General features: G+C 32.6%; 1 protein-coding gene across 1 annotated transcript in view; it reads right to left on the bottom strand.

The window, feature by feature from the left end:
- Window positions 1-4,145: 4,145 nt before the first annotated feature.
- The window catches only part of LOC132545375 (huntingtin-interacting protein 1-like), a 39,443-nt gene continuing 18,892 nt past the window's right edge, over window positions 4,146-24,696 (bottom strand). Inside the window, exons 13-34 of the mRNA XM_060209056.1 lie at window positions 23,518-23,590; window positions 23,098-23,190; window positions 22,095-22,173; window positions 21,651-21,739; window positions 21,281-21,349; window positions 19,606-19,743; window positions 18,617-18,655; window positions 16,972-17,214; window positions 16,225-16,387; window positions 15,628-15,717; window positions 15,354-15,440; window positions 14,960-15,067; window positions 14,671-14,736; window positions 13,573-13,751; window positions 13,160-13,249; window positions 12,607-12,669; window positions 12,119-12,219; window positions 11,349-11,578; window positions 10,976-11,037; window positions 9,834-9,947; window positions 8,474-8,512; window positions 4,146-4,190 (exon numbers count right to left, since the gene is read on the bottom strand). Of these exons, the coding sequence (XP_060065039.1) occupies window positions 4,146-4,190; window positions 8,474-8,512; window positions 9,834-9,947; window positions 10,976-11,037; window positions 11,349-11,578; window positions 12,119-12,219; window positions 12,607-12,669; window positions 13,160-13,249; window positions 13,573-13,751; window positions 14,671-14,736; window positions 14,960-15,067; window positions 15,354-15,440; window positions 15,628-15,717; window positions 16,225-16,387; window positions 16,972-17,214; window positions 18,617-18,655; window positions 19,606-19,743; window positions 21,281-21,349; window positions 21,651-21,739; window positions 22,095-22,173; window positions 23,098-23,190; window positions 23,518-23,590 (2,260 nt within the window). The remainder of the gene's footprint in view (window positions 4,191-8,473; window positions 8,513-9,833; window positions 9,948-10,975; window positions 11,038-11,348; window positions 11,579-12,118; window positions 12,220-12,606; window positions 12,670-13,159; window positions 13,250-13,572; window positions 13,752-14,670; window positions 14,737-14,959; window positions 15,068-15,353; window positions 15,441-15,627; window positions 15,718-16,224; window positions 16,388-16,971; window positions 17,215-18,616; window positions 18,656-19,605; window positions 19,744-21,280; window positions 21,350-21,650; window positions 21,740-22,094; window positions 22,174-23,097; window positions 23,191-23,517; window positions 23,591-24,696) is intronic.

Here is a 24,696-nt window from a genome sequence, read left to right as displayed (position 1 = left end):
GTGGGATTTGAACCTGGTTCCTCTGGCTTTCTAATGTTATAATTGACCTGTTGAGACAAAAAGAACATCTCTCTTGCCGAGCATTATATCGTAACTAGTATATTGTGTATTCATTAATGTTACAGACATAACAATGTCCCTGTCCAAGACATGGATCTTTGCATACAAATCAAGCATGGACATTTTTTCCCAAGTAAGACAATAATGAATATTTAGTCAAATAAGTTTTTGGTGTATAACACTACACTTCCTTAAATAAATTCAGATCTCTGAATCTATTTACAAATCAGATTAGTTAAACAATGTTTTCCAAATTTCTGTTAAATCTAGGAGCTGAATTAGCTCTACCATAAAAACAATTTTAGAGTCATATTCAACATACCGTGATCAGTCTATTTTTAGGTATCACAGAATCAGAATTTATCCCTACTGAATGATAAGTGTAGATAAACAACAACTTGATATTGTATGTGTCCCTTCTTTAACAAATGAAGCAATATTTTCAATCCAAACCCCTCAGAAATACCAAATAGACAGTATTTCCAAGTATACATATATGTTGATAACTTATAAGCTGAAATGAAAATAGATCTAATAAATTGTACAATATTTTGACCAAACAATTACAAACAACTCATTGTGTACCTTAACACAGTAATATCATGACAATACAATATCTTCTATAATCTGGGGACAAAATGATGTCATTTGATGAGTAATAAATATGATGATAAAATGTTGACATACAAACACTTGTTGCAACTAGCTTGTCTACATGTTAAGATAATAATTTTTGAAATAAGTACAAAGTTATTTAGATATTATCTTTGATAATGAATTTCATATCTTTATTATAAGAAATAATTATGTCAACATTTTACAATCTTGTTAACAGAAGACTGATGTTGGCTTTTAATTCTTCACTCAAATTCAGTAAAAAGCAATGACGAAATTCTCATTTTCAAATATTGCTTCAAAATATGAAGACATTTCAATCAAAGTTAATCTAGAAATAAAGATCAGTTTGAGTTGGTGTAAAATGCAAAATGTTCTTCTAAAATCACAATGAAAAATAATCGCAAAAGGGGGTCAACTACAACAATGTCAACAAAACACTGGCTTTGATAAAATGTTGACATTGATAAAGACACTGAATAACTTCATGCAACAATCGATATAGCAATACAAATTGTCAACATTAAGTGGACAGACCGACACACTGACTGAATGTCTATATTGTTTGTCAACAAAACTGATTAAATGTTAACAGAATTATTCACTTGACGTTGACATGATATTAAATGATAAATGTTGACATAGTGAAACGCTTACAAATAATTTTACAAAGGAAATTTCTGGAAAATAGACACCATTTGGTGAAAGTTTTACGCAACAATGTTGACACTAGCTAGCACAATGATGTCATCACAATGTTTTGACATGTTGAAGAAAAGCTGAAAAATTTCCTCCTGTGCCTTCACTGCAACATCACACATAATGGGACTGACATCTCCTCGAGACAATTTCCACTTTTTCTGCACTGCATGAATCTCTCTGTATTTCATGTCACGTTTATTTACTCTGAAAAGACATTAAATTTGAAACTTAAACTTTTGTCAGTAGTAAATCAAAACAACCGTACAGAACAGAAGTTATTACATTACAACCAGTTAGATAATGACACTTCAGTATTTCCCATCTTTGTGTACATACTATGTAAGATTTATACATATTGATTAACATCTCATACACTGCATACTTATGTGACATACATTTTACACAGATCATTTGTCTGATGAAGGTGACAGCTGTAATCATCGAAACATCCCACATAACTTATAATTAGTTGTTATAATTACACCCAGTGAGAACGTCTTTTCAATATCTGTTACCAACCTAGGAAGTGTTCTGAGAAATCAAATAATTCAGATATCAACAAACTAGATTTTTGTAAAAAAAATAAACTTTTAACCTGAAAAGGAATTGTATAATGAAACTATAAAGCCAACAATGATGTAAACTACAGGAGTGAAAAAATGGCATAATTTACTGTTCGAATTAGTCAAATAATAGGAAAACAGGGAAACAAGAATCAGATTTTCAAATTCCAAAGAATATCTACCAAACCTGTGAATGTAAATTTTGGTGCAAGACTGAACACTTAGGATTGGTAATAAAACACATAATGGAGAACACAGTTCATAGCAATAACCTGAAAAACTGAAATGTTCACCTTTTATCAGTGAAGCGGTCGAAATGATCGGCATAATGGACAATCTGTCCTCATTTAAATGTCAAGAACAACCTTGCTCAGTCACTAACTTGTTACATTTTTATTTGAATTCAGTGCAATTAGAAATATGCTGTATGCATTTCTAGCAGATACTAACAAGTTTTAACAATGTAAGTTAAAACTGGTTTCGGGTAGTGAATTTATGTCAAGATCTGAATCTTAAAAAAAATAATCACAGACATCACTGCATTTTTTGTTTTCTCTCCCAGATATAAGAAAACATCACACAGCTAGTAAACAAACCCGATATCTCCTACTACTTGTACCAGTGTACAAAGTATAAATCATTTATCCTCGGCAAAATATTCTTGATTATAGAAAGCAAGCAAGACACTTTTCTGAAGCCCTTCTCTGTTACGTTTGTTAAATGTTGCAGTGATCTTAAGCCTGGACAACAATAAAAAAAATCATTAAAATTTGATAACGAATCAAAAAAAGGGGGCCAACAAAAACAAGCAGTCACTTTCTGTAATATTTTTAGAAACAGTGACCTTGACCTTAACCCATAGTTTGTAAACCCTATGTTTAAGTGTTGCATGAAATCAAAATTAATTTTCAACCAAATTCCATAAAAAAAATGTGCAGTAATTATTAAAAAACTTGGCAGGAAACAAACATTTTACTAATTTCTAACAAAATAACAACATAAATTTCCTCATAGCTGGTAGTTTTTGAGGAGACAACATTTTTGCTACATTTTTTTTTTTTATTTCGTTGTACATTTACGAACCAATTTATTGTGAAAGAAAAAATCCATCCTTAAAATAATGAGTCAAGTACAAACGAGATGTCCTTTTGCATTCGGATCTCAAAATGTTGATTTTTTGGAAGAAAATATGAGTTTATTTCATTAAAAATATATTGCAAAAATATTTTGACCCTTGAAAATTACCAGCTATACTGTACTTTTTACAATTATTGGTTACATCTTTTAAATGGTGATTATAGCTAAAAATGATTTTTGTTAAGAAGCATAAACACCAAGGAAAAACAAACCAGCCCCCCCCCCCCCCCCCGAAAAACAAAATACACAATACTGAAAAAAATCTTGCAAACACCATTCTACAAACAACCATTCATTCAGACCCACAAATTCAACTCTTAGAATCTATAGTAACACTCTATAATGTTTTCTTTCTATTCTCAGCTGAATTTAAACCCAGAATTTCCATGCATGTTCATTAAAGAAAGCAACCAAATATCACAATCATACTGTCTGTAAACTGATACACTACAGTCTACTTCAACTTCCGAAAATTAATAAAACTGGTCGTGTGCTTTAGCTGTGCTGTTGTAAATATACATAAGTATTTTCATTGATAAAATACACACAAAATTTTACTCTTTTAAATCAAATTAATGTTTACACGACTATCATTTAATCTCCATTTATTTTCCATTATCATCATAAATCAAATTCATTTTACTTCTTAACAGGAAAAAAAATCAAAGAAAGTTTCATTCATTAAAAAAAAAAAAAAGAAAAAAAAATCTTTCAATGAAACCCTGAACAATACCTTTTTATGGAATATTTCATCAATTGCTAGTTCTTTTTTCCAAAACAAATTTTTAAGTGTATCAAATGGTTTTCATCCCAGCAGTATTAAGATTTAACAAAATATTACAAAAGTTGTTTTCCATGAAACTTATAAATATGTGAGCAAGTTTGGTTTTTGCAGATCAATACTGAACATTAAAAACTATTATGACGAAGACACACCCCTGGATATGCTCTTGTCAATGCACTAGATTTTTGCATTTGAAGATCGTAACAATTTTAACACAATGTTTATTGCACACCATGCCATGCCAACCTGATGGACATGACCTTACCAATGACCTCAAAAAGAGATCACAAAAACGACCCTTGATCCCAAGGAATATATAAGTATCCATCCTGCATTGAAAACAAAAGAGTCTTAAAAAAAACTTACAGTATAAAATCTTTCAAAAAAATCATTACAAGGCTAAATTTCTAAATATCAAATTCTGAAAGAAAATTCAAAGTCAACAAAAACCAAATTTTGGTATGAAATTCAAAGTCAACAATAAACAACAACAGCAAGTAATCATCCTGTAAACATCAAACAAATTACAATAGAAAACAAGAGGCCCATGGGCCTTAACGGTCATCTGACAAAAAGCAAGCCAAACCTAGAAAGTGGGTTGAGGTCATTCATTTGAACAAACTTGGTAGCCTTTCCTCCCAGCATGCTACAGACCCAATATCGGCACTCATAGACTTTTGCTTATTGAGATGAAGTCCTTTGTATATTTTAACATATTTGACCCCTGTGACCTTGAAAGTGGGCCAAGGTCATTCATTTGAACAAACTTTGTAGGGCTCCATGCCAGCATGCTATGGGCCAAGTATTAGCCCCCTAGGCCTTCTAGTATTTGAGAAGAAGTTATTTAAAGATTTTGACATATTTGACCCCTGTGACCTTGAAAGTTGTTCAAGGTCATTCATTTAAACAAACTTGATAGCCCTTCATCCCAGCATGCCACAGGCACAATATCAGCAATCTGAGCCTTTTGGTTATTGAGAAGAAGTTGTTTAAAGATTTTAACATATTTGACCCCTGTGACCTTTAAAGTGGGTCAAGGTCATTCATTTGAACAAACTTGGTAGTCCTTCATCCCAGCATGCTACAGGCCTTATTTTAGTTGCCTGGGCCTTTTGATTACTGAGAAGAAGTCCTTTGAAGATTTAAAGACATTTGACCCCTGTGACCTTGAATGAAGGTCAAGGTCATTCATTTGAACAAACTTGGTAGGGTTTCATCAAAGCAAGCTACAGGCCAAATATTAGTTGCCTGGGCCTTCCAATTATTGAGAAGAAGTCGTTTGAATGAAAAGTTTACGGACGGCGCACGGCGCACGGCGGACGACGACGGACGAAGCATGATGACTATAGGTCATCGGACCCTTCGGGTCAGATGACCTTATAAAATCTGGAAATAATAACATCCCAAAATAACTAGCAAGGAAAAGTAACTTCAACAAAAACCAGACATATATTAAAGCAATATAAATACAACAAGATGTCCAATGGGCCTGCAGCTCTCACCTGGTATATATGTACCAACCAAATATCATGCCTCTAGGCCTTATAGTTCATGAGAAGAAGACATTTTAATGTTTTAACAAATTTTTACCCACCCTTGTGACTGAAAATAGGTCAAGGTCATTATTTTCGCAAAGTTTGTCAGGCTTAATCCTGGGAACACACCAGCCAAATATAATATATATTGGGGCTATATATATATATATACAAAACCAAAAACCAGATGTACATGTATATTGGAGAAATTCGAATACTGCTATCAGTAACCAAGGAGAAGTTTTGATCTTCTTTTTTCAGCCTTGATGACTTTGTTAAGAAGTGTACTCATAATTCATGAAATACATTTAAAAGTCCTGCCTGCTGAAAGAGAAGTAAAGAATCTGAAATGAAATTGTATTGACTGTCACCTGTTTTTCTTTAAAATCCCCACTGGAGATGGGCAAAGCTCTCTAACATTAGTCCCACTGTTTTTGTGAAAAATGACGAAATGATAGCCAAGGATATCACTACATATATGTGTCCTCGACCACGAAATGGTAGGAACATAAAATCGTAATAACATACAAAAATCATAAACAGTGATGACTACTAAATTTTTTAAGATATGATCATAAAATTGAATTCTACATATCCGTATTCTGGATTAGTTGGTTGGGTAGGAGATCAAATGGATGGAAAACTGTTTTTATTTATCATCAATTCTATTAGAAGTAATCTTATACCTATATTTTTCTTCAGTCGAACTTATTTTCATTAAGCGGAAATGGAACTGCAAATCAAAATTTTGTCAATTTGAAGATGTTCTACTTTATGAGAGTTCAATTTTCTTTAGTTTTATTTAAAAAAGATATGCATATGTCATTACATTCATAATATTAGTCAAGAACTGTTTATGTGCATTTATTTATACGATAACTTCTTTCTTCAGTTATTGACCACAATGAGTACAGCAAATTTTGATGATTTTGACTCATAGAAATGATGTCAACAATATGTGATGAAAATGGATGCATGGAAACTAATTGGAAATATTTTACAATCCAAATACAAAATACTACCAGTACATGTAACAAACAAATATTTGTACACAAATGTATATAAAAAATCAAAATAAAGAAAAAAAACATACAAAAATAACAGCAAAATTCACCAACATCATGCTGTTGAAACATTTTCAAAAACTTAATATTCTTCATCTAAGTGCTAAAATAAAAATGCTATTAAGTGGAAGAAAATATATAGTTTACAATAGCAAGATCGAAGAACTTGGTTAAATACAAAACGATACACAGTTACTTCCCCTTTTGAAAAACAGAAGAGTTACTTCCCTTCCTAGAAGTGAGAAGAGTTATTTTCCCTTCTGCATGTAAAAAAGATTGAAAGGACAAGAAAATGTTCTTTTATAACCAAGTTGTTCCATTCAAATTTGTTAAAAGCTATTTTAACTACTAGATTTATTTCTGCCCTGATTTCTTGAAAAAAAATCAACAGAAGATTTTTAGTATTGTATTGTTTAAAAATATGGTCTTGTTCAGTATATTATTTTATTCCTGTACCAGATTGCTCATGAAATGAACTTTTTCACATATAATAGATAAATTTTGATGTAACACTTTTATCTAGCATATTTTAGATAGTTTTGATAATTTTGTTGGTAAGCTCATTTTAAAGTTATTAAATATTAAAATTTATAATATTTTATGTTTATTGTATATTTATACTAAATATTAAATACCATGTAGTTATACAGAGCAACTGAAGCACTACTGTACATGTAACAGAGGTCATTTTTTATCTCAATGCCTCCGCTAGGAATCAAACTCAGGACCCCTTGCTTACTAGTCTGACGCTCAACCAATCGAGCTAAAGAGAAGTTCTCTCTAGCCAAGTGGTATATTGCGGCTAGTATTTTACCAGGGTTACATACATATTCAATACAAGTTTGGGACCTGTCAGGTGCACATTCCTTTTAGGTTACTCACAGAACTATTTTTTTAAGAAAGAGAGCCCAAGGAAAACAGGATTAAGTCTCTTTCTTGCTACAGATTTTGGTTATAAACCTGAATTGCCAACAGATTTAAGACACTAGTGGAACAATGCACTATACAAAACATTTTCTGGAATACAGAGCACCAGCAAGACCTTCCTGTTTTCTTTGTTTGAGGACAATTCATAATGACAAAATATTTTTTCAAGAAATCAGTGCAATCTATTTTACTAAACTGTTTAGCAGAGTGTAACCTGTCAGTATGAATACATATACTCAATTTACAAAAATTCTAGAAATACTTTTCAATTTCTTACAATTTACAGTTTAAATGGACAATTTTGAAAACTCAAAGGAAACCAATTTTTTCCATTTTAGATCCAACACAATATTAATGTGGTTAATAAGCTGTTGTGGCAAAACAAAGGGAAGCTCAGGGTGAAATATTGTTAAAATTCAAAGTACAAAATATCACTTAAGTATGTTACTAGTGCTATCTAACAGGGAACAACAGAGATAAGATATGTGCATGTAAATGCTTCATCTCATTGCCCATCCTGCAATATGTAAGAGGTGCTTTAAAACAGAAGCAAGCTCATGAGTACAAAAGCCAGAAAGTATTTTCTACATTGACAACATATCAAAATCATTTTTAAGAAGATAACTATGGTAACAGACTTGATTACATACCAATATTTTATTACAGCTATTGAAAACGAGTTTAAAATAAATAATTTCTTTTATTTGAAAAATATACCAAGAAACTCTAATTTTAAGTAGGAGGAGGGAGTTGGGGGGGGGGGGCTTATTAAAGAACAATGATACATGATACAGCACTTATTGAAGGGTGTCTACTGAAATTTGATTACAAACAGGAGGACATATCGACATGGTATACCCTGTAAGAAATTCCCTTCATTTTGTAAACAGACAGAGCTCTAAATGGAAAGAAGGCTTGTTTCATGGGAGTTTTCAAAATTGTTCAATGAGCAGAGGCACAGTGTGACGGTTAATATGCAGAAGTTGTGATGATAAATGGTTTACAAAAGTTAGGCAGATGGTTTACAACAGTTAGGCAAAACACATAATACGGTACGGAGATTAAAACACAATTACAGTGACTCACAGCATCATTTGGGGCGTCGCCCGATCCTTCCTCCGAGTCCTGTGTGGCGGAGTGAAATGTTACAGTCAATCAAATCACAGCAAATGATTAATTATACAGTAAAAAGGAATAAATTTCAGTGAATGAAACTGCAGCTGGTGATATTTAATTTACAACAATCATTAATTGATCACATCAGAAGAAAATCTTTTCATCCAACCAAACCGTCGTTTATGAAATCAACAACCAATCAAATCATATTACAGAATGATGACAGCAACAAAAGATTATGGCAGCCGTGATGAAATTCAAAGATTTTGTTTTGTGAAAACAGCTCACCTGGTCAGTCTTTATTACATAATATGTAAAGATTAATTAAAAAACAAGTAAACATACAGAATCAATATGTTCCAGAATTATATACCGGTAAGTTGAACACAGGTCCCTGAGAATTAGAAGTGTTATTTAATATCAGCTAAATGATATGATTTTTCATAATTTTAGAATTTTGACATGTTATGGATTATATTTGGAAAGACGTTTTGCTACCAAGCATCAACTAAGGACTACCACACTTAAAAATATATATTTGAGTACATGTATATTGTGTGTTTAACGAAACAGAGAACTGAAAATTACTGTTATCTCATGGACAACTGAGGGCTATAACTCTGAATATGGAGGGACCCTAGACTCGAATTTGAGCATACACACATGCAGAAGTTTCGTTTTTTTCTTCCGTTACTGACAGACAAAGGGAGATAACTATATGATGATTCCGATTAAATTATACATCATATATGTTGATGCATAGACAGTGAAATATTAAAATCACTTTGTCTAGGATCTCATTACTTGATTCATATTTATAGTGAATTAAAACTGATAAAACTGACAGATATGAACATAATAACGTTTTTGTTTGTTTGAACACATAATTTCATGCATTCATCACAAACTTACCATCGTAGTGAGAAATGGTCCCTGTAAAACACAATGTTGTCGATCAGGTGATCAACACTAGACCTACATCTACATCCGTAACTTGGGACATTAAGACATCACTGGAAATTTTCCATTTGACAAAATTTAAAAAGAGCCAATATTTTAGGTAGCATCAATAAGAAAATGAATGAATGAATGACAGAATGTTCTTTGGATCTCTACCCAATATTAATGTAAGATAACACAAGTCACATCACTTCATTCCACATCTAGACAAACTGTTGGAATAAGGAAGAAACAATGACTATTTTCTTGTCAAAGTATGACTGTATATTACAACCTTAACAGTGATAGATTTGTTTCCTAATTAACATAATTAGCCACACCCAAAACACTGTTAGCCACACCCATATTTCTATATAGCCACGCCTCTTACCTGTCCCACTTCCCAGCCTTCACTCTCTCCTGCCAGCTGGTAATGTTGTTTCCTCAGCTCTCCAAGCTTCAATCTCTCCAACTCTAATTCTTTCTCAAGCTCCAGCAACCGTACCTATAAAACAAAAGAACTTTTACACACCAAAATATTGATACATAAATGAGTACTGAACACAGGTGACAGACATACAGGTCAAGACTTTTCCTCACCTCCTAAGGCAATTTTAAACACAATAAATATGTTTGATGGAAGAGTACAGGTCTTTTTATTTCCAAATGCATCTCATCAATTACAACAAACAGACTCAGCAATAGGAAAATTGATCTCAAATTGACTGAAGCTGTTTTTAAATCTGATCAAGATAGCACCAGTAGTACCTGGTACTTTCACCAGAATGAAGACTACTAAAGTACTGTCACTTTCGTCATGCCAAGGTCACCTTGACATCTTATTTTTGTTTTAAGGTAAAATCAATTTATTCTCATTACATCCTTTCATGATGCAGAGTTATCTGCTCTTACAAAAGAGTATTTGATTATTTGTATAACTTGTTTGTGAGAGTTACATCCTAAAAAATTGTATAAGACAACAACATGATTTTCTCATGCAAACTAATGATGTAATTAGAAATACCTGCTCATACGAGCAGATAACTCAACATCAGGAAAAGACAGAATATTTTGCTTTGAGGAAGAAAATAAATTACGATCCTTCAGACAAGGGTGACTACAATTAAATTCCTTACACTTACTGCAACAAATATTTTGTTCCAGCTTTCTAGGGAATGAATATTGCCCCTTGTCCATTTCATGTGCCACTATAATCTCTTTTTCATATATTTGAACATCATCTGTGATTTTCCAGGATCAGTTCACAGTGTTTTCTCTATGTAAATATCTTTAACTCAATGAAATCAGTTGTGAAAATAAGTTATCATATTTATCAACCCTGAATGGAAGGTGACCCCAAACCTTTTCACATTCATTACCAGCCACCTGAAGTTCCCTTTGTCTATATAATTCAAACAATTTCTTCAAAACTGAGAAGATATTTCTAATTTTTCCTTAGTTCAAAGCAAGTAAGACACTGTTTTGGCTACAGAACAGCCAGCTGTAAAAATCAGGACAAAAAACACTGCTTACCTGGGACTGCATCTCATTTTTCTTCGTCTGGTGCAATGTCAGTTTGGTAAAATCCATCAGACCTATAGGAAAAACACAAAAGAAATTCAAAACTCATAAGATTTGAAATGGGAAATTTTCCACATGTAGTGTGTTGAAACATGAAACTTGGTAGCAATCTGCCTGAATGTTTGAACTCTCATCTGTTTTGCCCTTTTGTCAATATGAGGTGAAAATTAAAAGATGGGCTAAAGTAAGATGTTGAAATTGAGACATATTTTCCATGTATTTCATGCCTAATTCATCGAAAGGCAAAAAGAATTTTAAATGTGAAAAAAAAACAAAAATTTCCCTGTACACACTTTTATAAAGACTTAATGGGAGTCCTACTCACTCTGTTCCTCGATCCTCTGAGATCCTTCCCGAGCTGATCCCACTACTTTGCCTGTTGATGTAGAAACCCCTTTAGAGGCATCGGACAAGGCCTTGAGTTTCTCACTACGACGGTCAGCCTTGACCTTTGAGGCTACAACAAGCTGTGCCGTACTTGCAGCAATCTCATTTGAGCAAACAATAAGTTCTTCAAACTTCCCCTCTCCTTTCACAACCTTGTCTGCTGCCTCCCTGAAAATTCAGTGAAAATGTCTTACATTATTCAAAATACAAGACCTATATATGAAGTATCTGTTTTGAACGAACAGATTTAATACTCATTTTCTAAAAATGTTTAAAGCTAATCAAAATGGAAATTTAATAATTTTTCATGAGGTCCTAAAACAAATGAATATTTTCAGCAATTAAGTGATTCATTAGAATCTTTCATGATCAAAACAAATTTAATATTTATGAAGACTTCTTAAACAAAATAATAGGAATATTTATCTGATTTGCAGATCACAATCCCCAATAATATGACTATTCATCAATCTAAATAATAACCAAACAGTCTTATGACTATTCAATACATCTATGAATATTCATTAATCTCAGTAATAACCAAAAAAACTTATGATTATTAAACAAAATTATGAATATTCATTGATCTAAATGATAACCAAACAGTCTTATGAATACTAAAAAGACTTATGAATATTCATCGATCTCAATAATAACCAAAGAGACTTAAGAATACTAAATAGACTATGAATATTCATCAGATCTTACATTAGAGTTGTAGCACCAAATCCTACAGCTTTAGCAGCTGACAGTAAACCTTCTGTCCATCTATGATTCTTCTTGTAAAATTCCTTACTGGACGATGTTCCCTGTATATCAACACATAATGTTTATTAATGATCTTTAAATTTTACAAAGTTACTGAGAGAAATAGGCCCCAATCTGCCAATGCAAACACTTACATATTCATGAAGTATTCTGACATGTACAAGAAATGAAAAATTAATTACCTTTCATAATACACTGTATTACTGTTCTTTTATGTATCGTTCTTCTATGTAAATTCTAAATCCTGGTATAGAATTTATATCTGACCTTCCATAATTTACATTATATGTTAATGGAATTTCTCCTTCATTTTGATATTATTATGCAACAAAAATGAGACATCATTTGATGCAGAAACATTCAGTCTGAATCTAATATATACATAAGTACAATTCAGAATCAATTCTTTTCTACTCATTGAAACTTACTCGTCCTTGAGACACTATTTCTTTCTGCAGATCACGGGACTTTGATAACAAAATCTTAATGGCCTGTGTGAATAAAAAGAAAAGATAGATCATGTTTGCTACTATACAACTTCAACGTTAACAACAATCTATCAGAATATCTTGTTCTAAACAGTATGTTGTACCTTTGTTGCAAAAGCACATCGGACATGACTTTAATGACTTAAAGATTATTCCTATCAGCCATTAGCATAATCTCTTAATCAAGTACCCGGGTAAACACGAAAAAAAAAAAAAATGTGCTCAAGAATTTCAGCACAATATCAGTTTTGAGCAATCTATCATACTCATTAATTTGCTCATTCACAACTATACTATAATGACAACAAACTGCAGTATTTCAGTGTAAAAAGCAATAAAACAGGAAGTCCACTGAAATCAGTCCCATTTCAGTAATCATTAAATCTGAATTAATTAAATTACAGTTTATTGTAAAACTTCTGATCAATAAAGCTGCTTGTCAGTCATGTGTATGACAAAAAACAAGCTGCTGATTGTTTCACGTAAAACAAACCTCCATTAGTCCCGTACAGGAGTCCAATATTCCTTCATTGACCTGAAGCTCGACACCAGAATTACTAGACCTGTTCTTATGAAGCATTTCCTGTAAGGATCAAAACAGAACACCATATGTAAACGATTCTATAATTTTGTAATGAGGATTCATTCCTTTTAAGAAGAAGAATTTACAAATACATTGATAATCATAAAGAACTTAATTAAAAAAATATTATTTGCCTTAATCATTGGAAATCAAATAATATTTTCTTTCCAAACTGAAAAAAAATTAAATTAAAAAATATTTAAACAAAATCTTTGAAACATTTGTCATTATTCAAAATTTCATATTGTTTTCCAAATGCTGACAAGTTACAAACCCAATTCATTTTCATGCCTTTGAGGTTACTGTTGAGAATATTGACAAACCTCGATTCTCTGAGCGGCTTGTTCAATGGCGGAGTTAGTAGCACTCATTTCATTCTCCACCAGATCACCTATCTCTCCCTCCTTAATGTCCACCATCTTGGGGACAAGGGCCTCAGCAAGGTTCATCAGTCTCTTCACACTCTGGACAGTCTGGTCAACCTCAGTGTTTACAAATCCTCCTGTCAACAAAGAATTGTAACACAAAAATTTTACAATATTTTTTGAGATATTTTGTTACTTCTGTTTTTAAAGATCAAAATATAAATCATTAAAAAAATTCCAAAGAATAACCTTTTGGAACTTCACATTTCTGTTCAATTAATATTCTGTCATTTATAGGATTTATCAACTAGGTTATACAGCCATGGTAATTACATGGCGAGACCTCCAGCTAGAACTGGTGGCTACTTTCCTCAACAACACATGGGAGACAAATAATATACCATTTAATGCAACTGTGGTAAATTCTCTTGTCCAAGGCTTCAACTACATCCAGCACTGGCCAGTCTGTTGCTCAGCTTCCTGAGAATCACAAACTGCCACCTTGACGAAACCTCTAACAACAAACCCTCCATCTCCATCTGAGGAGAAGTTTGTCAATGCTCTAACTGTCTGAACAGTCCTGACTACTTTAGAAGAAAAAATCCACTACACAGAACACAGTAGGAGTATCTTGAAACCAGCTTATAAACTTCAACTTCTTCCTCCTTACTAGGAAAAAAACCAATACAATGAAAAAGAATATACAGTTTCCAAACACATTTCTCACACAGATAAACTTTGTAAAATATCAAAGTCCATTTAAGATACAAATCAAGAACAATGAATAGTTTTTATAAGTAATTCTCGTTGATCTGGTAAATCTAGTGTACAATTATTCTAGTTTTAATAAAATCTGGCAAAAATGAAGTTAACTTGAGCGCCATTTTTAGAATTTTTGAATCTAAATTTCATTTAAAATCCTATTGCAGAGATAAAGTCTTCTGAATTTTTGTGTGAGAATATTTTGTGTGGGAAAGGCTGAAACTATGAAAACATTGTTAAATTTCACTTCGTTCCCTTATTTTTCGATCTTGGAAGTTGCAACAAAAGTCTTACCTGCTTCAATGGCATCCAACAACTTAAGGCCCATATCACCAGCTTCTCTACAGGCATTTCCAAGCTCTGGAAAATTATATCTTCAGAAATATTACCAAGGAATGTTAGCAGTACAGTATGATAATATAATAATGTGTATTTTTTCCTTACGGCAATAAATTTACAACATATAGGTGTTTTGGGTTGTTAGGGGAAAATAGATTTTATATTTTGTATCATTTTCCATCCTACAGCTGGCCATGGTCAGAATTGGAAGTTATGGGAAACATAAACATTATGTCAGACATACCTTCCCCTGCCTCCAGCTGGGCAGAGTGGGAAGTGGCAATACCATGCATCACACAATCCCCCATGTGATGAGAATAAGATGTTATGGATTTCACAAGTGTCTCCAAATCTGAAACAGCAGAGAATTGTAATGATAAATACAACCTTTGTTTTCAAGCTGATAATTATGTTGTGCTTGTATTAATATACCAATCATAGTAAAAAAAGTTGCCCTAGGTTAACCTTTTACCTTAAGGTCAAGGTCAAGGTGAACGACTATCGTGATGAACTGTTCATCTTCATTGTGATAATATTATATCTAAAGATTTTGTTGAAGACAAAAGTCAAAAGTATGATTCAGAAGAAGCAACAACAAAAAATTCCAGTGATAATGGCTGACTGACGTCTTTGTTTACCTTTTTTGTCAATACTGTAGATACTGTGGGCATTCTTCAGGCTATCTAGACAGGTCAGTACTGGCTCTGTCCTCATGAGGAGGAACTCTGACACAGAGAAAAATCAACAAGTTTTAATATTTTAGCCTGTATAAACAACTCATTAAAACATTATATAAGATCAGAAACATTCCAAAGAAAACCAAGTCCATGATGTATTAGTCAATAATGACAGAATTCAAGTAAATAAAATACAGAAATAAACAAAGGGTGGATAACTCTAGCTGATACATACCTGCAGTACACTTAACAGCGATATGTGTTGGATTTTCAAATTGATCTAGAGCATCTTGTATGAACCCTCTGCCTTCCTCAACAGCTTTGGCTGAGAAATACAACACATAATCCATTACACCACAATGAATTGAATACAACACGACTGTTTTTACAATACATACAAATACAGTTTATCGTGTTGTTGATATGTTTCTCTATTTGACAGATTCAAGATATCTATCTGATTTAAGTTTCGCATTGTCCAAAATCCAGGACTTTTTTTAGTCTTAAATTTTGTAGTATTAAGTTTTTACTTTTTTCTTAATTTGATCTACTTAAAAATTGTGATAACTCTCAGAAATGAAAAATATTTCAATGAAATTCATTTTTTACATAAAGAATATATTGACTGAAAACTTTCCAAAAGTTCCAAAACGATACATAGATGCTGGAAAATTCCATAATGAAATGTTCTTTTTTTTGTGTGAAAAAAATGCATATTACTTAAAAGCAAGTTAAGATTGGCAAATACACATTGAATTAATTGAAATTCAGTTCAAAATGTGCTAAATAGTACCAGATCACAATGTCAATTTTCAAACATCATAAGCATTACCTAACATTGTGGAGTGTATGGAATTAATGTCGCCAGTCAACCTCTCCTCCATGTTGTCCTTGTCAGTCACTGTCTGGGTCAGTTTAGCTCTTAAATCTTCTAATTGTTGGTTTAGGTCTTGTTCCATTGTCTGCTTCTCTGAAACAGTCTCCTCTAACTTTCCCTGTAAACAGAATGTTATCCCACTGACCTCTAACCTCATTAGGGTACTTGACAAAAACACTCCTTCTTAACATCTCTCTTCATTTACATGAAGGTTTAAACAACCTCGGAAATATTTCCTTTCTTTGCTATCAAATCACACTACTTACCCTATTAAAACTATTAAATATATATTGTGATAATCTTGTTGGGATACGCTACAGTCACATATCAGTGTTACCTAAGACACTTTAGTTTCAGACAAACAAATGTAGGTTAATTTTTTATTCTTAAGTATTGATAAATAAACAGATAAATAGATGTTGGTAGTTCCTATATATCGCTAAATATAGATGGTTATTGACTTGAACTGTCTATAAGTTGACTTCATAAGGATATAAACAATTATTATATTGCTAATGCATAATCTGACGTCACCTAAACTGTCTTTTACATTATTACCCCACCAAAAAGAAGTTTTAGTAAGTACAATACAAAATCATTAAATGATGAATATATATCAACTACATTCCTAAACTCATTTTGTTGCAGGAGTTCAACTCTAAACAGATATATTGCTAAGCTTAGCCTTCTTCAGACATTTACCTTCAGATCTGCAATTTCCTGTGAAAGTTGTGTCTCTTGCACATCTTTCTCTTCACGTGTCTGTCGGAGCTGTGCCTGCAGGGCAGTTATCTCCCCTGTTAGTTCGGTCTCTGTTTGTTGGCGGGCATGGTTGGCCTCGTCAAGTTTCGTCTGTAGTGCTGAGCTCTCTTCCTCCACAGTCTGTAGCTGTGACATCAGACTAGACTTGGTCTCTTCCAAAGTTTTTACCTTGTGTTCTAGTTGCTGTTTGAATGAAATTATTGTATGGTAAATAAAAGTTAAACAGGTAACACGTGAAAGCAGGTTATGAACAGATATTTAGAATTTGATACAAGGGTACCCCAGGTAATTTTAGAATTGGGATTAACATATTTAAGAAAATTTATACCTTTTATTTTTTTTAAATTGCTGATCAGGATATATGTACACTGTATTATTTTAGAACTTCTGAAAACTGATTTTTTTTCCTTTAAATGTATCAGTATTATCCGATATTGTTTAACATATGTAAGTTTTGGCCGTCATCAAAATGAACATTGAAAATATAAAATTTTCTATGTGAAATAACTGTCATTTAGGACTTTTCAATAAGACAACTAAAAAAGTCTTAAGCATCTTGAAATACATCCAGTTGTAAAATATGACATCTGCACATCAAAATAACAAAATTTCTTTCTGGTTGGATAAGCTTACTGTATATTTCACCAAGAGCGTGACTTTAAACAAGAGCTCCATTGGCCTTAACAGTCATCTGACTATAAAGATTTATAACAAGGTCAAATAGACCTAAATTGCTCAATGACTCTACAGCTTACAAAGAAAGATGTAGTGGATTTATAAAAAAAATTTCTGCAAACTTGCAATTCTGTTTCTCATAAATACTACTACACAAATACCATGACTGTGAATCTACTTCTTGTTGAAAGAAGATATCTTAAGATTTCAAAGTATTTGACCCTAAATACCATGAAAGCTGGTCAAAGTAAATCCTTTGAATCAAACTTTGAAGTGCTTCATCCAATTATGTAAAAGAACCAATATCAACAGCCAGGAAGAAAAAGTCCTTTTAAGATTTTAACATGTGACCCCTGTGATCATGAAAATAAGTCAAGATCAATCATATGAACAAACTTGGTAGCCCTTCATCCCAGTATGCTACAGGACCAATATCAGCACCTCGGGCCTTTTTGTTATTGAGGAGAAGTTGTTAAAAGATTTCAGTACATTTTACTCCTGTGACCTTGAAAGCAGGTCAAACTCATTTATATTATCAAACTTGGCAGCCCTTCATCCCAGCAACCTCCAGGCCCAATATCAGCACCTTGGGCCTTTTGGTTATCCAGAAGAAGTTGTTTCAAGAATTCAACACATTTGACCTTGTGACTTTGAAAGCAGGTCAATCTCATTGTTATTTACTAATTAACTCAGTAGCTCTTCATCCTAGCATACTACAGGCCCAATATCAGCACCCTGGGCCTTTTGGTTATTGAGAAGAAGTTATTGGAATGGAAAGTTTACAAACAGCTGATGGCTGAGGCGCACGATGACGGAGGAAACGCGATGGCTATAGGTCATCCTTACCCTTTGGATCAGATGACCTAATAATCAATTATTATGCAGTTCACAAAATTTGAATTTCTTTTACCTGATTTGCACCAAATCCTTGCCCTTGGGCTTCAAACATCTGGTTCGGGAATAAATCAAAATCATTTTCATTGCATTTGTTTTTATTTTTTGTTTTGTTTTCATCATGCTAGATTAAAATTTTCAACATGATCCATGCTTTGATGCAAGATGCTGTGTTTGTCGGTACACAATCGAAGGATGGGCCACCATTTAATACACTAACTAACAAAATGATATACAGTCAAATCTCGTTATCCCAAGTTGGGATTATGGGGAAACATCTGAGTATTTGAGTTAACAGATTTTAAAATTTTAGATATGAAGTTTGGCTTGGACAGACGATTACTTCGAATTAAATGAGTTCCTTGAGTGACACAACTTTGAGATAATGAGGTTGGACTGTATAAACAAGATGCTATTTAGGCCGTTTTTATGAGGTATGGGACGGGACAACAATAACATGCAATGTTTGTTGCTTTCCTTTCAGTTTGAAGTAATCTTTGTCCAGACCTTAACTGGAAAGCAACAGGACAGTGTTTCATTGAGAATTTTAGGAAAAAATGGAAACATTGTTCAAGTCAAAATCTTGTATATCTCAGAATATTGAATAATGATTTATTTTTTGATGTAATAGAACATGTGTTTATAATCCCTTGAATCTCACTTTCTTATAACTTAATGCCAATATATCTCCTACACCTTTTTTATTTATTTTTCTTCTCGATCACCAAATCTGAATCCTTTTCTCCTTTCGTAATATTATCATTAAATATCTTTTTATTGTCACAGGAACAATAGTGGTAGCACAATTTATCATTAGATTCAACTGCATTCGTTTTAGTCACGCAATCCCGATGCAAATTCTATCCAAGTAAGAAAATGCTTCATAAAACACAAATATTAATAGATACTATTCTGAGATGAAAGAATGTCTTCAACAAATGTTTCCCATTCTAAAATATCTCAAAGTATCTTCCTGTGCTGTTTTATCAGACGTCGTCTTTATACCTCAGCTGATTTTTCAAGCTCCGTATTTTTAGCCGTGGCTATTGCAAGTTGTGATGTGACTTCATCAGCACTCTGCTGTAGACTTTCCTGTAGAACTTTACGCTCATTTTCCATCCTCTGTATATCACCATGGGACTCCTGCAGATATTAGGTAACACACACACAACATGTTAACATGCCTTCTACATACAAATCCAGGTTAACTCCCAGGCAATTGGACCTTATATATACTATAAACAAAACCTTAAGCATTTTTTTTTATTTCTAATTTTTTTTTTTTTAGTTTTTATGTACAGCTTTTCATATTGATCTTTGTTGTTTTACATAAAAATTAAAAGTTTTTTTTTATCGAGTACACAGAGAATATTAAATAGTGTCTTCAGTAATACCAAATATATTTCACAAGTGTGAGAAAGAATAAAAAATTGTGGCCTTTATAATGATGCAAAACATTGACCTAAGTAACTATAGGTTACTGGAACAATAATATAATATAATTATTCTATCAAGGTAAGTTTCATACATAAATCGGGGAGGCTAGATTGCCTGATTCTAGGAGAGAGTGACCCTGTAGTTTTCAAGTAAACATTAAATCTATGACAGGAAATGTTTAGTTGAATAACTATTTGAAACTCTATAGATTAGCATGCTATTTTATTTCTGATATAACTATTTAAGACTCTTTAAATTAGCATGTTATCTTATTTCTGAAATAATCTCCTTCTTTTGACCTTCTACTTTTACAAGACAACTTCATCAAACAGCTGTTTGTCATTTCATGCAAAAGTAACTATGTTCTATCAACACATGCTTGATTCTACACAGTATTATGTCAAAGCTTTCGGGTCTGTATAGACCTTCATCAATGTTTCAAATTACGCAATACGCATGCTGTTTAATAAATTAACACTTTCATGCACAAATTCAATAATTTTGAATAATAATCTGTAAAAAAAATCCAGAAATAATCATTGCAACAAATTTCAAATAATTTGTGAGCCATGAATTAAGGATCTTGTATATTTGTGATTCTATCAAATGGAAGCTATAGAACAAGTTCAATCAATTTATAAGACAAAATCTTTGGGTAAGTAGCACATGAAATTATGGGATAAGTTAAATGAATTCAATATGACATGGACATAAGTATAAGATATTATTGATAATATAGCTGTTACCACAGAAATTAACACAAAATTCTTTTATTTTCTCGTTAGGTATTTCTTACTAGGACAACAGTGTGATATTATTAAGTTATGACATCATGAGAGTGCTAGCATACGTGCGTCTTAAAAAATGCCATTAATGTATAACATGGTAGAACAAGCCAGCTGTATAATATATCGCTATTCATACAAACATTCTTGAAATCAAAGTAATTCTTTTCACACAGAATCAATAAACTGACAAAACATTCCATCAAAAACATTTTTTAAGATTTGATATTCTTTATCTGTTATTGGATATGTAGTCTTATATTTTGCATTTTAACAAATTAAATTATCTGTAAGTATGAATTGTAATCTCTTAATAGATACACTATCTTGTTTTCTTTTCATTATGAAAGGTAATTTTATTCTCAGAAAGCATAATATTTTCAATGCCATATTATCATCTTTAAAAGACGAAGGCATTAATTGAAATAAATGAGACATAATGTGATTACAATCCCTACCTTCAGTAATTGTTCTTTTTCTTCGAGGGATCTACGCTCTCCTTCCAATTTTTTTGTTGTTTCGGCATTCTGAAGTGAAATTTCAAACCCGTCTGTATATAATTCGGTAAGACCATTAAAAGTGTTCAGTTAAAAATCAAGGATGATCGTAATTACCAGTTTAAAATCTCTGTATTGAAATCATGGAATTGCTTTCTTAATTTACATAAAATGAGACATAATGATGCAGATTTAATAATTACCAACACAGAGGTAACCTCACAAACTAAATTGTTTGAGGGAAAAAGTTTACATTAATGTAACAAGAAATGGTTATAATGAGATTTGTGGGAAATGTACACAATGTTATTTTTTTTCTCTCAAAGCTTACTGTTCTCAACAAGTTCACATGTTCTTCTCTCAGCTTTCCGTATATGTCTTTCATTTTCTTAAACTTTTCTTCGTTGGCTTTTGTCGCTTCTGAAACAAAAAGAAAGCAATATAACTTGACTTAAAATGTTCAAGGTATCCGTCTACCCAGAAATAAATAAAAAATATTGAAATCAACAAAAATCAAAGATTGATGAAACCTCTGAAATACATAACAGGTACATACCACTAACCCATCAGTAGTCTTCATCTGACAAGACTATAATTTGAATTTTTGAATGGAGGTAATTCCCAAATATACCAGATACGACAACAAGGTAAAAATAAAGGGAATTTATTGAAAAGGACAAGACATATAACATTACAAATAAACCTCGAAATATCCTATAATGATATGATATATCTGTCACCATACAAACGGAATATAAATTATCTTAAATCTTACTTTCCGACTCAGACAGCTTTAGAGCAGCACCAGCATGTACACTTGCTTCTTCAAGTTTTTTCTTCAGACTGTCATTTTCCTTTACAAAAGTAAACAAATATTTTGTTTTTAAATCAAATTTTCACCCACTACTTAAAAAGGAATTCTCATATAAAGCTGTTTTGAAATCCCATAAAACCTATCTAATAAACAAGGCCCAATGGGCCTTAATCGCTTACCTGTTACTCAATGTTCATCACAAATAGAATCAGTGTTTATCACAAATACATTTAAATGTACACCATTGACACAGGTTTTGACAAATTCAACCACCTTGACTTTAAATAAGAATCAAGGTCATTCATTTTAACAATCTTTCTTGGGCTTTATCCAAGCAACCTATCAGTTGAATACCATAGATCTGCGCCTTTTGGTTGGTCTGAAGATAATTTATGGCATTAACAAAGTTGACCCCTGTGACCTTGAATAAGGATCGGGATAATATCTTTTACCGGGCTTCAACCCAGAACCCATCAGCCAAGTATCACGACACTTGGTCTGTTAGTTTTTGAGAAAAATCTTAAATGGAAAAGTTGACACCAATCCGATTGACATTGGATGCCGCACCATTGGAAATGCTCACTTGGCAGTTCAGGCCAGGTGAACTATCAAAACAATAGGTCTACCTTATTTTCTGGATTATAAACCACATCTTTTTACCTCATACATGCAGCTTATATATTGTAATGACTTATATGAGGACGAAAAATAAATCGGCAGAGTGAAAAAAAAAAAACAAAAAACCGATAAGTGTCAACAATAGTGGTCACCACTTCCACTGTGGGTCAGGGCCAAATTTATCAAAATTAGGCTTGATTAAAAAAGCTCTCTCTGCAATTAATTTTCCTTGAACTTTATTATTACTTCACAGATAAGTGAACCTATGTTAGAATAATTTATTATCTTTTTAATTTTTTTTTTTTCAGGACTGTGTAATTTTGTACAACAGAAATAACTGCACTACCTTTAGAGATTTTTCTGCAGATAATCGTAGTTCCGATAGAATTTTTTCCAACTTTGCGATTTCCTCTTTCTGAGCAGTGATGATTTTCATATCCTGTATCAGAAAATATTTGTTCAATATCAGTCATTTTCTTGTTGCTGTCAAAACTATTTAACGTTCATTGTAAAAATCACACTCCTTAATTGACAGTTTCCCTATCTCATGCTAGGTACTGATATCTGATATATATTATCAGTGATTATTATGAAGAAAAATGCATCTGTTGTAAAGATCCTTTTAAAGTATAATTCAATATACAGTTGTAATCAATTAAATACATCAGGAATATCTTCTATCAAAAACTGAACTGCTACTTAAATCGATGAATTAACATTTTATATCAGTACAACTTGACAACTTTATTTTATAAGGATGACTTACCTCAGCTCTCATTCTTTCTAATTCTGCTCTCAGCTGCTGGACCTCCCGTGTTAGACGCTCAATCAGCAAATCTCTGAAAAAATATATCAACTGCATTGATGTACATCTAGATATTAAGGAGATCAGGTAGACTTGACTATATCTTATTCCAATTTTGTTCACCTGAAACTTAAACCATTAACTAAACGCACATATCTTAAGGTTTCCATCCATCTGTTGAAAGCTGATGTGAATCCTATACATACATTCCAACATGAAAGTACCCATCTATACAGCTTATTGAATGGCAATACTGACAGCCTGTCAATTTTGGATCCTAACATAACAGAAAAGTACACTTTGACTAAAAATCTCTAAGAAACCACTTATCAGAGACTGTAATGTTGAAAATTACCAATACTATCAGAACGTGGCCACGGCTGTGCTGCCACAAACACAGATTCCATTCTTGTCTAAAAGAAGAAAATGATGCTGGATTTCCATATAAACATGTAAAGTAGAACCTCAACCACAAAGTTTCTGTGTAGATACCATTCATACCTCAGAAACACAACCCTTTGAAAAATGACCCCAAGTATGTAACACAGGAGTTATTATATAAATTAATTTTATATCCTTAGGAATGAAATTATAAGTTGTTCTGATATTGTTATACACAGCAGTGCAGGAACTAAAAACAGAAATGGGGTTGAGTATGGTGTGTTGGGTTATGATAGATCAGTTGGTAGAGCACCCAGCATTTCAAACTAAGGGGTGTAGTGTAATCTCTACCAAGGGCAGTTTTCTTATTTGCTAGAATCTAGGATCAAGGACCATCCTCTGCTGTTGTAATTGTGTCCTTGAATGATTTGGGTGATTCTAAACTCTTTTGATAGCAGCTGAAGGGCCTCCCACATGTTGTTCAGTGAGGTCGCCACCAACCTCCAAATCACCTTGGATGTTGATGAGGTCATAAACCCGACAAAATAAAATACAAGGTGACCCCCACTTCCAAATCACCCTGAATGTTGATGAGGTCATAAACCCAACAAAATAAAATACAAGGTGACCCCAACCTCCAAATCACCCTGGATGATGATGAGGTGATAAACCCAACAAAATAAAATACAAGGTGACCCTCACCTCCAAATCACCCTGGATGTTGATGAGGTCATAATCCCAACAAAATAAAATACAAGG

The sequence above is a fragment of the Ylistrum balloti genome, unplaced genomic scaffold, assembly GCF_031769215.1.
Source record: "Ylistrum balloti isolate Yb309-2 unplaced genomic scaffold, AGI_CSIRO_Ybal_v1 Utg369844, whole genome shotgun sequence".
Taxonomy (NCBI): domain Eukaryota; kingdom Metazoa; phylum Mollusca; class Bivalvia; order Pectinida; family Pectinidae; genus Ylistrum; species Ylistrum balloti.
Note: the sequence above shows the minus strand (reverse complement) of the source record. Positions and strands in the feature narration are given on the sequence as shown.